Consider the following 13,138-nt stretch of genomic DNA (forward strand, 5'->3'; position numbering starts at 1 on the left):
CTCGCCGAGCACCACCCTCTCTCCCTGAGCCCCCCTTCCTCGGTGTATGGACCGTACCACAGGATTAGGCTCGGCATGTGGCGCCAGAAGAGAGGCAGGGCGAGTGAAGATGCTTGGCAAAGATGCCACCTCAACGTTGCCGCGCCGGAGTATTGCGTAAATGGAGTTCTCTGGAGAGACTGGGTGTTAATGGGTTTGGCGGCGGGGGTGAAGCGCCGCTCAAATTACGCAAATGTCACCATCAAGTGGAGCCACACATACAGTGGATGCCAGTGCTCAGAAACACTTGTTAAGATAACCTGAAAAGAAGATTTTCTTTTTATTTAAGGGGAAAATGTGTGTAGTTGTAATTTATTGCTATCTAACATTTAATATTGAGAAGTTAATGGCAATAAATTAGTTCTTAGAAGGGAGGAAATGGTAGGAGTAGTGCATTTCCACTGCTGCTTTCTTCTTCCGTTTTCACCCATCTTCCTCCCCCTCTTCCTTATCTGAGCAAGAAGCTGCTATTTTATTTCTCACCAGATGCAATTAGAGCCTCTTAAAGCCCTTTCACACACTTGCTGGTGACTCATTTCTTTTTGTGTGTGTGTGTGTGTGTGTGTGCATGTGTGCATATGTGTGTGTGTGTGTGCGCACACACGTGCATGCATGTCAGATTGTGTGAGTGATCTCTGTCTGACTGTTTTCTCTCTGCTTTTGTTTTTCCGTCCACCTTTCCTGTATTCTCAAACTGTCTGAAGCGGCTCCAGCTGCTCTCTTAGCTGCCACATGTGCGACCAGACTTTGAACCTGCGAGCATAAAAACCCTGAAGTCATGATACACACACACACACACACACACACACACACACACACACGGTTTTCTGTCAGACATGACTCAGTATTCATGCATCCCTGTGTTACCACATCTGTCCCAGCAGCTGTGAGCATGTGTGTGTATGTTTGTGTGGTTTCACTAACATCTGGAGAGCAAAACAAAGCAACCTGAGACAGACACACCGGTTTATGTGGCATCAGCGGGGCCACTTCCTTGTGCATCAGTGTATTAGAGATGTCACTCAGGCTGCATATAGAGAAGCTTTTATTCTCAGCAGTCTTCAAATTGCTTATTGCATGTATACTTCATGAGGAATGCAGCGACGAAGAAGACTTTGTGCTTTCTAGCTGTTCTGGCTGCAAATAATAATATGATTATTGACAATAGCCCGAGTAAGACAACAGCAGTGAGTAATCCTACATGATTCAGTGATACTTTCTCCATTTATCCTGTTTACACAGCATACAGCACAAGGTTAGTGCTTCACTTCATGTTGTGACTAAAGGCGGGCTGTTAATGCCGCTCAAGTACTCCACATATATTGTGACACTTACTCCAATTAACAGGATAATCAAGTTTTACATACCATAATTAGCAAAGGGTTTCGTGTTGCTGTGCCTAATTGCAGGCACGTGCTCCATGTGCATGTGAATTTCTGGGGAGCACTAAAAAAAAATGTGATGGGAGACAGAGCGAGTTGTAAAAGAGAGTGGGAGGGAAATGAATTTAATGTGTTATAATGTAAACAAATAGGTGTAAATATGGATGCTTTCAAGATTGTTTTGCACAATTTTGTTAGATAGTGGAGAAAATTTAGATGAAAAGGTTTTATTTCATTGGTTTAAATTAAAATTAACAAAATGGAAACTGTTTAAAACCATACGCTGTATGCAAAAGATGAAGGATGTATTTTCCTTGTTGTCACCCAGTGGTTTGTGGGCTCCTTGAGCATTTTGGCCACTGCCATCATGGAGTTTTGACACCAGATGTGACTAAAGAGGGATGGATCTGACTGAGAAAACAAGGGACAAAGCATGCTTGTAAATCACAAAGTAGTCATACCCTGTTGTATTATCCTTTTTACACTACACTGGACCATAATTTACTAAATTAGCATCATCTTGTATTCAATAAAACTAGCAATTGAGATCATAAAGTCATCACTAAAGTGTTTAGTGAGGTCATAAATCATGTGAGAATTATCTTCTCATAGGCTTTCATAGAACTAGACATCTTTTTGCAACCACAGGAGTCGCCCCCTGCTGGCCATTACAATAAATGCAGGTTTGGGGCACTTCCTCATTGCCTTGACTTTTCAGACCTTTTCAGACTTGCAAGAGTACTGTGAAGTCATCCCCTGGGGTGAGACCCGGAAGCTATTTCCGTCTTTTATGTACAGTTTATGGCTGAAACATGAGTTCTAAATAAATTTCTTTATACTGCCCCATAAAATCTTGACGAAACAGTGTAAATATGTGAATACCTTGACTGCTGTGGAGCATATGAGGTGTGAACAAAAAGTTACCTGATTTAAAGTTTACTGATTTAAGATCACTTTCTGTGGTTTGTCCAGGCAGCTTTGACGGTTGCTATTTTCAGTCGCTTCTTGGACTTTCGAATCTGACGTCTGACAACGTGCACACAGCAATTTCTCCATGGGCCTAAACTTTGCACAGAGGGTGAACATGAACTTCTTTTTCAAACTGACCTGAATTTAGTGTGGTGATCATCGCTGGTGCGGAAAGCTGGTGGTGGCCTTGACCCAGCAGTTTTGAGCTGAACAGTCCACACTTCCCAAACCTGAAGGCAGCGCATCAGGTGAGGAGTGAGACTAAGAGCCTTTTTCATGGGCTTGTGCACTGTGAATTCATTCCCTGGGTTGAGACTGTCAACATGTGCTTCTACTGTAACCTCTGAGGAGTCTGAAGGAGAAAATTCAGCCCAAATGATCTGATCTGTGGTGCGTGCCGGGGAGTTTTTTTTGCATGCAGGAACAGTCTTCACTCACCACACATCGCGCTGCTCAAGTTTGCCTCCCTGTGTTTTCATCCACTTCTTAAAAATTAAAATCAAGGTGAGGAATCATTGTTTTGACATACGGGAGGAGATCCAACACCCATCACAGATGCAGACGCACTTCAGCTGCCTGTGGTGCACAGGAAAATGACCTTGAACGAGTGATCAACCAAAATTAAATCAGAAAACTTGACCTTGACCTTGAGGGCCAGTAATTAGCATTAAGAAGTACTTTCCTGTATCTGTAGGAACAGGAATGGAGTGTTTCTGAGTGAATTAGACTGACATGGAAAGTATCATTGTCTTGTCTTAGTGTTTCAGTTTGTTGTTAGACATAACACCCAAAGTTTCAGAAACCTTTGAGCAATGATTATCAAAAGAAATCTATTTAAAATTTCTCTGCTGACAGCTGACAGGCTGCTTCCTATAATGCAAATGGAGGCGCAAATCTCGCACTTATCTTGGAAACCAAATTCATGGAAGCTGAGGTGCAATTCAGTTGAGAGATAGAGAAAAGAGAGAAGAAGAGTTGCAAAGAGCCCGATGTCTCTTATCTGTGACATGGCCTTGGCTCACATGGGTATACTTACAGTACAGTATGAGTGAGTTGAAAAAGAGATGGAGACATTATTTCCACTTTTACTCGCGAGCAGCCCAGCATCCACCTCAAAGCGCCAGGTGGCCAAAGCCCTGCGCAAACCCACGCAGCTGCTCTCTTATGTGCCCACGCAAACACACACAGAAGCAGCAACTAGGCACACACATTAGCACAACAGACTTTGATGTCACCAACGCTGAACATATATTTCCCTCAGACGCACACGCTTGCATGAGGCTTTATTTTGTACACAGAGATATCGGAATTAATCGCTTCGTCAAGCTGGGCTTATCCCGGCACATACACAGAAATCACGGTATTAGATGCATTAATGCTCCCTGCTCATGAATATGCATCAGACAGTGATGTGCAACACGTACAGCGGATTACTCCTGACAAAAACACTCTCGCTCTCTCCATCTCTCGTGCTCCTTAACACACTCAAAGGGTCACAACTCATCTCACCCACACACACTGACACACATATATGGGGTTCAATGTGTGTCTCGTGTTGAATGCGTTCCATCCATGCATTCCTGGAACTGCAGTTTAGGGCGTAACATGAAATTCTACAGGATATAAGGTCTTTTCACTGAGGTTTCTTTTTTTTTTTCCCAGAGAATGCTAATTTAATTGTTTAAAAGGTGTCTTTTTATAGAAGCTGATCCACTTGAGCTTTGCTTGCGAGCGCAATCCCCAGCGGTAGCCTGCTAGCCTTTGTTCCCATTGAAAGTTTAATTAAGGCATTGCCAGATCTTGGCAGTGAGGCTCAGAAATGGAAAAGAAACACCACACAATTGTAAAATGTGTCACCGAGGTACTTTATGAAAAACCGTATCTTTTTGAAAGCAAGCTGACAGCTATAATAGGGTCTATTATGAAGAACAATTATATTTTTCTGCCTTGTTAATGATTGCATGTTATTCTGTAGATGCTGACATTTGACACGGAGGTCAATAACACAGATCACTGCATGGTTTCTTGTTGCAGTAAAGACAATATTCAACCCAGCGCCGGCCATTCCTGACTTGGATCCAGATTTCTACAGAGTCTCCGACGTGTTTTGCTGTAATGAGTCTGAGGTGATGAATCACACACACACACACAGAGCTCACAGTATTTCTCACAGCATTTATGCTTCCTCACACAATAATTCTGCCTTCCTCACTCATGCACACACTCACGGCTACAAGGCCAAGAGGAAGCTGAAACTAGTCATACACAACAAAATAAAGCATACTGAATTGACTGGCTTTCTCTTCTTCTATTGCACATCTGCATTTGATAGTGTTTCCTGGATTAAAATTGGCCTTTGGTGGCTGACTATGCATGAGTATAGGTAAGACTGTATAGTTAAGGCATTGACATTATGACCCATATTTCACTAATCTATGTATTTTCCTTGTATTTTTGACTATTTGATAACCGAAATGCTTATTATAATTGGCTAAATGAGACACAAAATAACAAAACTAGGTTAAAAAAGGTTCCTTACCATCAAAATTGTTACAGTTTGGGAAAAATTGGTTCTGAATTTTACACAGCAGCAAAGAAAAACTGAAAAACTAGGCTACAATTAGCTGTACAGCAATGCTAGTCAGATAACAGCATTAAAAAGGCACCAACAGCACAAATGCAGTAGAGTGGTCCAGTTCAGCCACTCCAGGTAGCAGCTACAGCAGCCTGTGTCTCAAAGTGGCTACCCTGAGCCCCGAATCAGAAGTTTCTGTTGTGGTTTGCAAGATCTGGTTCTCGAAGCAAGTGTGAAAAATGGAGTGTGTCCTGTCATAAATCCATAGTCGACTAATCACCATGCATTAGCAGAATGGCCAAGTTGCTTCGAGTTGATAAGAAGGCTAAAGTTATCACTCATCACAACCAACTTATGAAGAAGAGCATCTCTGAATTGACAGCACATCCCAGCTTGAAGCAGCAGAAGACCACACCAGATGCCATTCCTGTCAGCTAAGAACAGGAAACTGAGGCTACAGTTCATGTGAGCTCTCCAAAATTAAGGAAGACTGGAAAAACTTTGGTCTGGTCTGATGAGTCTCAATTTGTGCTGCTACATTCAGGTGGTACGGAAAGGTGGCTCTATCCTACCTTGTATCAATGGTTGGTGGTGTTGGAGTAATGGTTTGGGGAATATTTGACACACGTTGGGCCCCTTAGCATCAGCTGAGCATGGTTTAAATGTCACAGCCTACATGTGTATTGTTGCTGACCATGTCCATCTCTTCATGATCAGTGTACCCATCTTCTGCATCCAGCAACACATCACAAAGCTCAGATCATCTCAAACTGGTTTCTTGAACATAACAGTGAGTTCACTGTAGTCAGATGGCCTCCACAGTCACCAGATCTCAATGCAGTAGACCACCTTTGGGATGCAGCGGAACAAGAGAGTCACATCATAGATGTGCAGCTGACAAATCTGCAATCTATCATGTCAATATGGATTCAAAAATGTTTACAGCACCTTTTTGAATCTTTGCCACAAAGAATTAAGGCAGTTCTAAAGGCAAAAGGGGGTCCAATCCAGTACTAGCAAGGTTTCCCTAACAAAAGTGGCTAGTGAGTCTAACTTGTCCCCTGTAATTTCTGTATATTTTCCCCTAAATCATACTTATTTGCTCTGTTTGTTCTTAACTGAGACCATAATTTATTAAATAAACATCACGTTTTATAATATGGAAGCACAGTGGCGTGGTGGGTAACACTGTTGCCTCACTGGGTTCATGAGGCATACGTACAATATATATTTATGGTTGATGTACAATTTACATGACATACAGTACATAATAGATAATAAACAGTATATTCATAGCAACATCATCAGCAAACAAGCACAACTAGCTAAGTTAGAGCTAACTGTCTCTTTGTGTTAGCCCTGTGACAGGCTGGCGACCTGTACAGGGTGTACCCTGCCTCTCGCCCTATGATCGCTGGGATAGGCTCCAGCCTCCCCCGCAACCCTGAAAAGGATAAGCGGAATAAAATGGATGGATGTATTATAAGATTTGAAACTAGTAAATGAGACTGTATACTCATCAGAAAATAAATTACTGAGGTTGTAGAAGTGAGAAGTAGGGTCATATTCTCATAGACTTTTGTACAATCAGACATCTTTTGGCAACCAGAGGAGTTGGCCCCTGCTGGCTATTAGAAAGAATGTAAGGCTTCGCTTTTTGTACCTGAAAGCTCTATCCATACACTACAATCTATAGTTTCATTAAGGCATTTTAACCTATAAGCTGTGACCCCACAAACTAATGTAATTGGTTAACTTGTGTTGGCCTCACCTCTGAAAGCAGTCAGTTAACTGATGATTGTCAGGCCAGTCAGCAACAGAAAGGAAAGGATGACAAGTTTGAGATGATATGAACTCCCACACATACACACACCTTTCCACAGTAACTCCCAGGTCATGTCCCCTGCTGGCACATTAGTAACCTCACAGCAGCCATTAGCTGTACATGGACACTCTCTGGTATGAAGAAAAATTATGTCTCCACCCTTTTACGGTAAAAACTCTGTCATGGCGGCTTGCGTCTCGACTGCCACGTGATGACAGATGAGCGACAGGGGGCAGGGATAGATGGGAATGGTAATAAAAACAAGAGGGCAGATGTGTTCTGTGACTGAGTCAGTCACCCCCTCAGGGCTGAAGTCTATGTGAGTTTGGCTAGAAGCTGGTATTTGATGTGGTGATGCAAGGCGATGAGGCACTGTACCCAGGTGTGGGAACATGAAAGGGAGAGTTGACGAAAGAGCTACATGTCTTCTCTCTTTTTCACGTCATTGAGGTACAATCACATTTTATATTATGCAGTGTGCAGGGGTGGAAAGAACACTAAAATATCCCGCCAAGGGACAAGTCATTGATACAGGAGCAAAAGCATTTAAAAATGTGATATGAAAACAAACAGCTCTGCTATAATTTTGGATGAAAACAAAGAGGAGAAACTAATTACCAGCCACTTTTGGAGGGCTAGTAAAGAGCAGCTAGTTTACACCTGGTGGCTAGCTACAGAGCTGTGGTTAGGCTAATATAAACACAGTAGCACATGGCAGATGTAGGATCAGGGTTAAACTGCTGTCAACAATGGTAGATGTTGAGGGTCCCCGACGGGCAGCAACAAATGCCATCAAATGGCAGGAGCAAGACACTGAAAAGGGACCAAACTTTAGCAAAGAGAACATCTGAGATTATCCTATCCCCAACATGAGGTCATTACTGTGTTGCTGTGAGGTTTGGATTACTTGCACTAGAAATGTCCTGAGAGTGATTCTTTGCTGAAGCATTCAAACTTTGGTGTCAAGGTCATTTTGAGTTCATGGGCTGTAGAATACATCGTGATTTTTTTATTATTATTTTTTTTTATCCTAAAGAACTGTTACACATGAATAGTCTGGTTATGGCGTAGATTTTCTGCTCGATAATTAATGGTAATTAACATATAATGCACCGGCACAAGCGTAAGCACCGACAGCGTTGCTTGCCACTTACGTAGGCTACATCCCGCAAAGACTCAACGCTGCAGAATATATCAGGACTAAGAGCATACTTGCAGAGCATAATGTGACAAAATCATTTTAATAATAATTGTTTTTTGTTGATTACACTTATTTTTGTGATTGTTTGGAGCTGAAATCAAAAATCAAAATTTGATTAACTGCACAGCCCTACAAGAACCTGACCTAACACAGGACCTGCCAGCACCCAGAAATAGGGTCAATATTCATCATTTAACAAGAGGCTAAACTTGTGCAACAAAAAGAAACATGAACAGTAATGAAAACAAAGCAGGTACTCCTGATGTGGGTAGGAGTCAAACTCACAAGAAAAGAAACAAGGAATAGTGTTTTTGCTTTATAGTCAAAACATACTGAAATCTAGTCTTATCATTATATATTTTTTTGGCAGTGTTTTGGTTATCCAATCCTACTTTATTTATAGAGCACTTTAAAGAAGACAACATAGTTATTATTTATAGTTATTATTATTTTCATAATGCTTTATAACTTCTTCTAAGTCGGGGTTAATTAAAGTAGTCATATGCACTAGGATGGAAATGTTGGTTAGATAAATTAGCACAAAAAGTAAGGAAATTTGTGTTTGGCTGATCCTTTGGCAATAAATCTTTTACAACTGGAAAGCCTGTTTATTTCCCCTTACATGGTTCCACATTTGTAAGGAAAACTGCTTTTGTTGGCTGAGGAGCAAAGTTGAGTATGTGGGTTGCACCCATGAAGAACAGGTTGTTCTTGTTTATTGGATTGGATGATTGAAGTCTGAAGAAACAAGACATACTATTTAACACTTTATTTATTTATTTAACAAACAGGGGCTTGGTCACACACTGCTGTGGGACGGCATCCCATTCTTCAACCAGCGTTTGTTGCAAGACAGCCAGTGTGGTTATGTTGGTCACTCTGGCACGAATCCCACAAGTGTTGAGTGGGGTTGAGGTCAGGACTACGGGCAGACTATTCTATCTTCTCCACTCCAAAATTCTGGAGGTAGTCTGATAAACCCCGCGCTATCAGTAGCAGAATAAGCTGTTTGGCATCGGCAGAGAAGATCTTCATGCGTACGTCCCACACACTCAACTCTGCTGCTCAACCAACAAATGCATTTTCCTTACAAATGTGGCACAATTTAAGGGGATGTGAACAGGCTTTCAATGATGTAAGATTTATTGCCAAGAAACATTGTAACAACTAAGAAAAAATTGTCGAAACACAGATGTCCTTACTTTTTGTGCTACGTTTAGTTGTATTAGATAAACCTTGGTATTAGAACAATGACCCTATCTGTGTTTAGACTGGTTGCCTGTAAGCCTCAGTTTTACTCTGTAGTTTTGTCTTGTTTTACTTTTAATAAAGTAGGTGCAAACCTGAGACAGGGCTTCACTCAACAAAGAGATCTCCATAAACTGAGAAGATTCAAAAGCACCATTTAGTTTACATTTTTTTCTCCTTATGATCAGTGCCAATGCAACCAAATGTTTTCAAACAGAAACCCGATGGTATTTATAACTTCTGTAGCCATGACCGGGATTGGTATTTAAGTCTTGTAAACTTTGTTTGCTTTATATTCTGTGACTGGGGCTATCTCGAAGGCTGACACTGGTTTCAAAATGGCTTCAACAGATGCAGCCATAAGAGCTCCATGTTAAATTAAGAAGCCTTTATGCTGACAGCATGTAAAAGGAAACAAGTCTGACCAAAGGAAATAACTAGTTCAGCTTAATATCATAATCTCTTGTTTTTCTAAAGTTTTTTAATCTAACTAAACCAACTGTTTTTTTGTTTTTTTTAACTTAATAGAAACTGATTTATTTTGTATTTTTTGGATGTCATGTTCTAAAAATATCTTAATCTGTATAAATGTTTTTGTTACTAGAAAATACTGTTCTTTCTGTGAGTATTGATTGTAGTTGCTGCACAAATACTCACATGTAGAACTGGAGCAGGTGTTAAATCTCGTGACATCTAAAAAGTTTTTTTTTAGGTTAAATTATCATGCTGTGAGTTTTAGTCTTGATTTCTACAGTTCTGCTAATTACCTCAGTATACAAGGTTTCAGTTACTTTTTTCCCCACTGTAGATTTACTTATGATGCTCAGTTACAATCAGTTACACTGCAGTATTAAAATATAACTCTTTTCTTTTAGAGTCAACAATTATTATTTATTTATATTGATTAAATATGAGCCCATTTACATACTTTTGTAGTGCTTAAATCTGGGCATTGCATAAAGGCAGATTTAAAATTCTGGTTTAATTTTGGAGTCAAAGGGTTTTTAAAAAGAAGATTTCAGATATCTTTATTTTACATTTCTCCACAAATCAGAAAATAATGTAAAAAAATAAAATAAAAATATAATCTTTTTTTTTTTAGGAATAAAATATTCCATCAGGCCCTGAATGAAGAAACTCACTTTGTATTAAAAATGAATAAAGCTGGAAAGTTTAGTGTATGTAAGGGTTATTAGAGTTTTATGACTCACTTTAAATTTTATTTATTTAATTTTTTTATTAGAAAAGTGTGAAGTAAGAGAAATCATTACAGCATTTCATCAGCAGGAGACAATTATTATTGGTCTGTTAAAGTTTTCTACAGTTTTTATATATGAAAGATGCACTGCTTTGTGTAAATACCCAACACACAAAAACAGAATAAACACATAAATGTGTATTTCCAACATTTTTATTCCATTCCTCTTAAAATTAGACCTTCTACGGAAGTTAAAAAAGTCCCAAATCCCCAGATTTTGACTTTAGTGTCTCATTCTTGTGATTTTTATTTTATTTTTCCTCACTGTGGATATAATACGCAGCCGCAGCATCAGTTAAATGAAAGAATTAGATTTTTAAAATGTCTTTTTATAAGAAATTTGAGAATGTGAGGAAACATAGAAATGTGAAAGATTTATCTTTTTAGAAAAGCTTTGAAATATACCAAGATAAATCATAACTGCTTATTTCTAAGAGTGATAAATATTGCCTGTTAGGAGAAATAGTTTATATGGTAAAACTGACGCTGGACAGCGAAAAGAAAAATCTAAATATATGAAATTACTCGAGCACATTTTTCACCTTTACGCCTGAACATATACTTTCTTGCAAATACACCCACCTTGTCAACAAATTTATCCTGCATATGCTTTAAAGAATAGGTGCTCACTGAGTGCACGCGTGTGTGTGTGTGTGTGCCTGTGTTTGTGTATATGGTAAGTACACACACATAGCGAGAGAGATGTAATTCAACTCTCTCATATCCTTGTGCGCAGAGGGAGGTAGATTGATTCCCTGCCCTGGTGTGAAGCTGATGACTAACAAAACAGCTCTTTTTCTCTTTTGGCATCCGACAGCACCGGGGTGGCTGCGGGCTCTAAAAGCACCGATACACTCTGTGGTTTATTTTTGAACTGTCCAAGGTCATTGTTAACTCTGACAGATCACAAAAGCAGTGGGGGCGGGTGGGGAGGTTTGGATCCTCAATCCCCTATTCAACACCGCTATCAGGGACATCTTGACCCTGCCGTGCAGGGTTAGAGCTGACACACATTCTGCATGGGTGTGTGTGTGTGTGTGTGTGTGTGTGTGTGTGTGTGTGTGTGTGTGTGTGTGTGTGTGTGTGTGTGTGTGTGTGTGGTCTCACTGTAGCACGCTCAGGGGTAGGAGGGGTGAGTGAAAGGAGGCTTAAGGATGACAAAGTGCAGGCCCTCTTTGATCCCCAGCCCACATACTATGCTGAAGTGCTTTATAGTGAGGGGAATTATCTTTGATGTCCACCTGAGGACCTCCTGAGCCAAATTTCGCCTTTCAGATCTGACATGGATCTCATACACACGTTAATAAAAGCAGTGAAGTGGTTTGTTTAGTGCTCCAGCACCACCTCTGTTTGGGAAACACATAACCAGTTGCCCTGAAGCCAACCAGTTTTGACTGCATTTTGACTGTACCAAGACTTGGGAATCTCAAACTTTTCAGCAAAACGTTTCGACTTAAAACTTCCATTTCTTCTCCTATTTGCTTGTTAGTTCTCACGGGTTTAGGACCTATTCACTATGCCTAGTGTCGGGAAAAATTAAGATAACACGGAAGAGGCCAAAACTGCACTTCCTCTAATGGCCACTTCAGGCTGGCTCCAAAAACAAGTCAGTTCCCATAGATTCACATGTTAACTTGCCCAACATTACAGAATAAATAAACATGTTTACACCCTGATACAAAAACAGATTTGATCTTCATGGAAGGGTTCCTCTTTTGTGGAGTAGGTACATTTTCATATAACTCATCTGGTTGCATACTGATGAGGCCCAATTAGCAGGTATAGGCTATCGCTGCCTGCTAGGCTTTGCTAAGTCTAATTTGAGTCATTAAACTGGACCTCTCAACTGTGTTTGTGGTGTTGTTGCCTTTTGGAGCATTATTACTGCAGCTGTTATGGTTTACTGTGTCATCCAGCACTGATCCAGTGGTCTGTGCTCCAGGTTTGATGAGTGAAGATTTAATTAGCACTAATTAACAGGTATCTGTGTACAATTTAGCCATGCAGTTTGTGGATGAAGCTCGCTGATAACGCCACACCCACGTCCAAATACGGTCACCTCTGGCTCTGAATGCAGGAGAAAGTTAAAGGGGAGTTTCAGCAGTTATTGTATTTTTCATTTGTTATTATTTCTGTTCCCATCTTCAGTTTCAGTTTGATTGCATTTGGTTTCTACAGTGAGTTTCACCATTTTTATTTAGCTTGTATTTTTGAAAAATGCTCAGTTTTTATTCGTTTCCATAATAGTTTTGGTGTTTGTGTAATTTTAATATAGCTAAATATTTTTTAGTTTTGAATAGGTATTACAATACAAACACCTTTTTTTTAAGACACTTGACTCACAGACTCCCACAAAACACTAATATTTTATTTGATATACATAATATTGTTTAAGCTTGTTTTAATTTTTTTTTTAAGTTGTTTTATTTTTATTTCAGTAAATGACGATGGCTTTCACACCTAGTTTTGTTTTTTAGTTAAGTTTTACTTACCTTTGTAAACCAAAACATATGTTTAATCTCAAAATTTATTAGAAAAACTAATTAAATCTCTTTTTATTATATTATTACACATTCAGTATTGAACTAAAATTTTTTATAGTGGGTTTTTAGCAAACAAAATGTGTTCATTTGAAACAATT

At 39.7% G+C, this 13,138-nt stretch overlaps 1 protein-coding gene across 2 annotated transcripts in view; it reads left to right on the top strand.

Moving 5' to 3' along the window:
* The window catches only part of rbks (ribokinase), a 65,961-nt gene that overhangs the window by 34,100 nt on the left and 18,723 nt on the right, over positions 1-13,138 (top strand). For both annotated transcript variants that reach the window (XM_030718722.1, XM_030718723.1), the window contains exon 7: positions 4,425-4,516. In XM_030718722.1, coding sequence (XP_030574582.1) covers positions 4,425-4,516 — 92 coding nt within the window. The remainder of the gene's footprint in view (positions 1-4,424; positions 4,517-13,138) is intronic.

Source organism: Archocentrus centrarchus, chromosome 22 (assembly GCF_007364275.1).
Source record: "Archocentrus centrarchus isolate MPI-CPG fArcCen1 chromosome 22, fArcCen1, whole genome shotgun sequence".
NCBI classification, from domain to species: domain Eukaryota; kingdom Metazoa; phylum Chordata; class Actinopteri; order Cichliformes; family Cichlidae; genus Archocentrus; species Archocentrus centrarchus.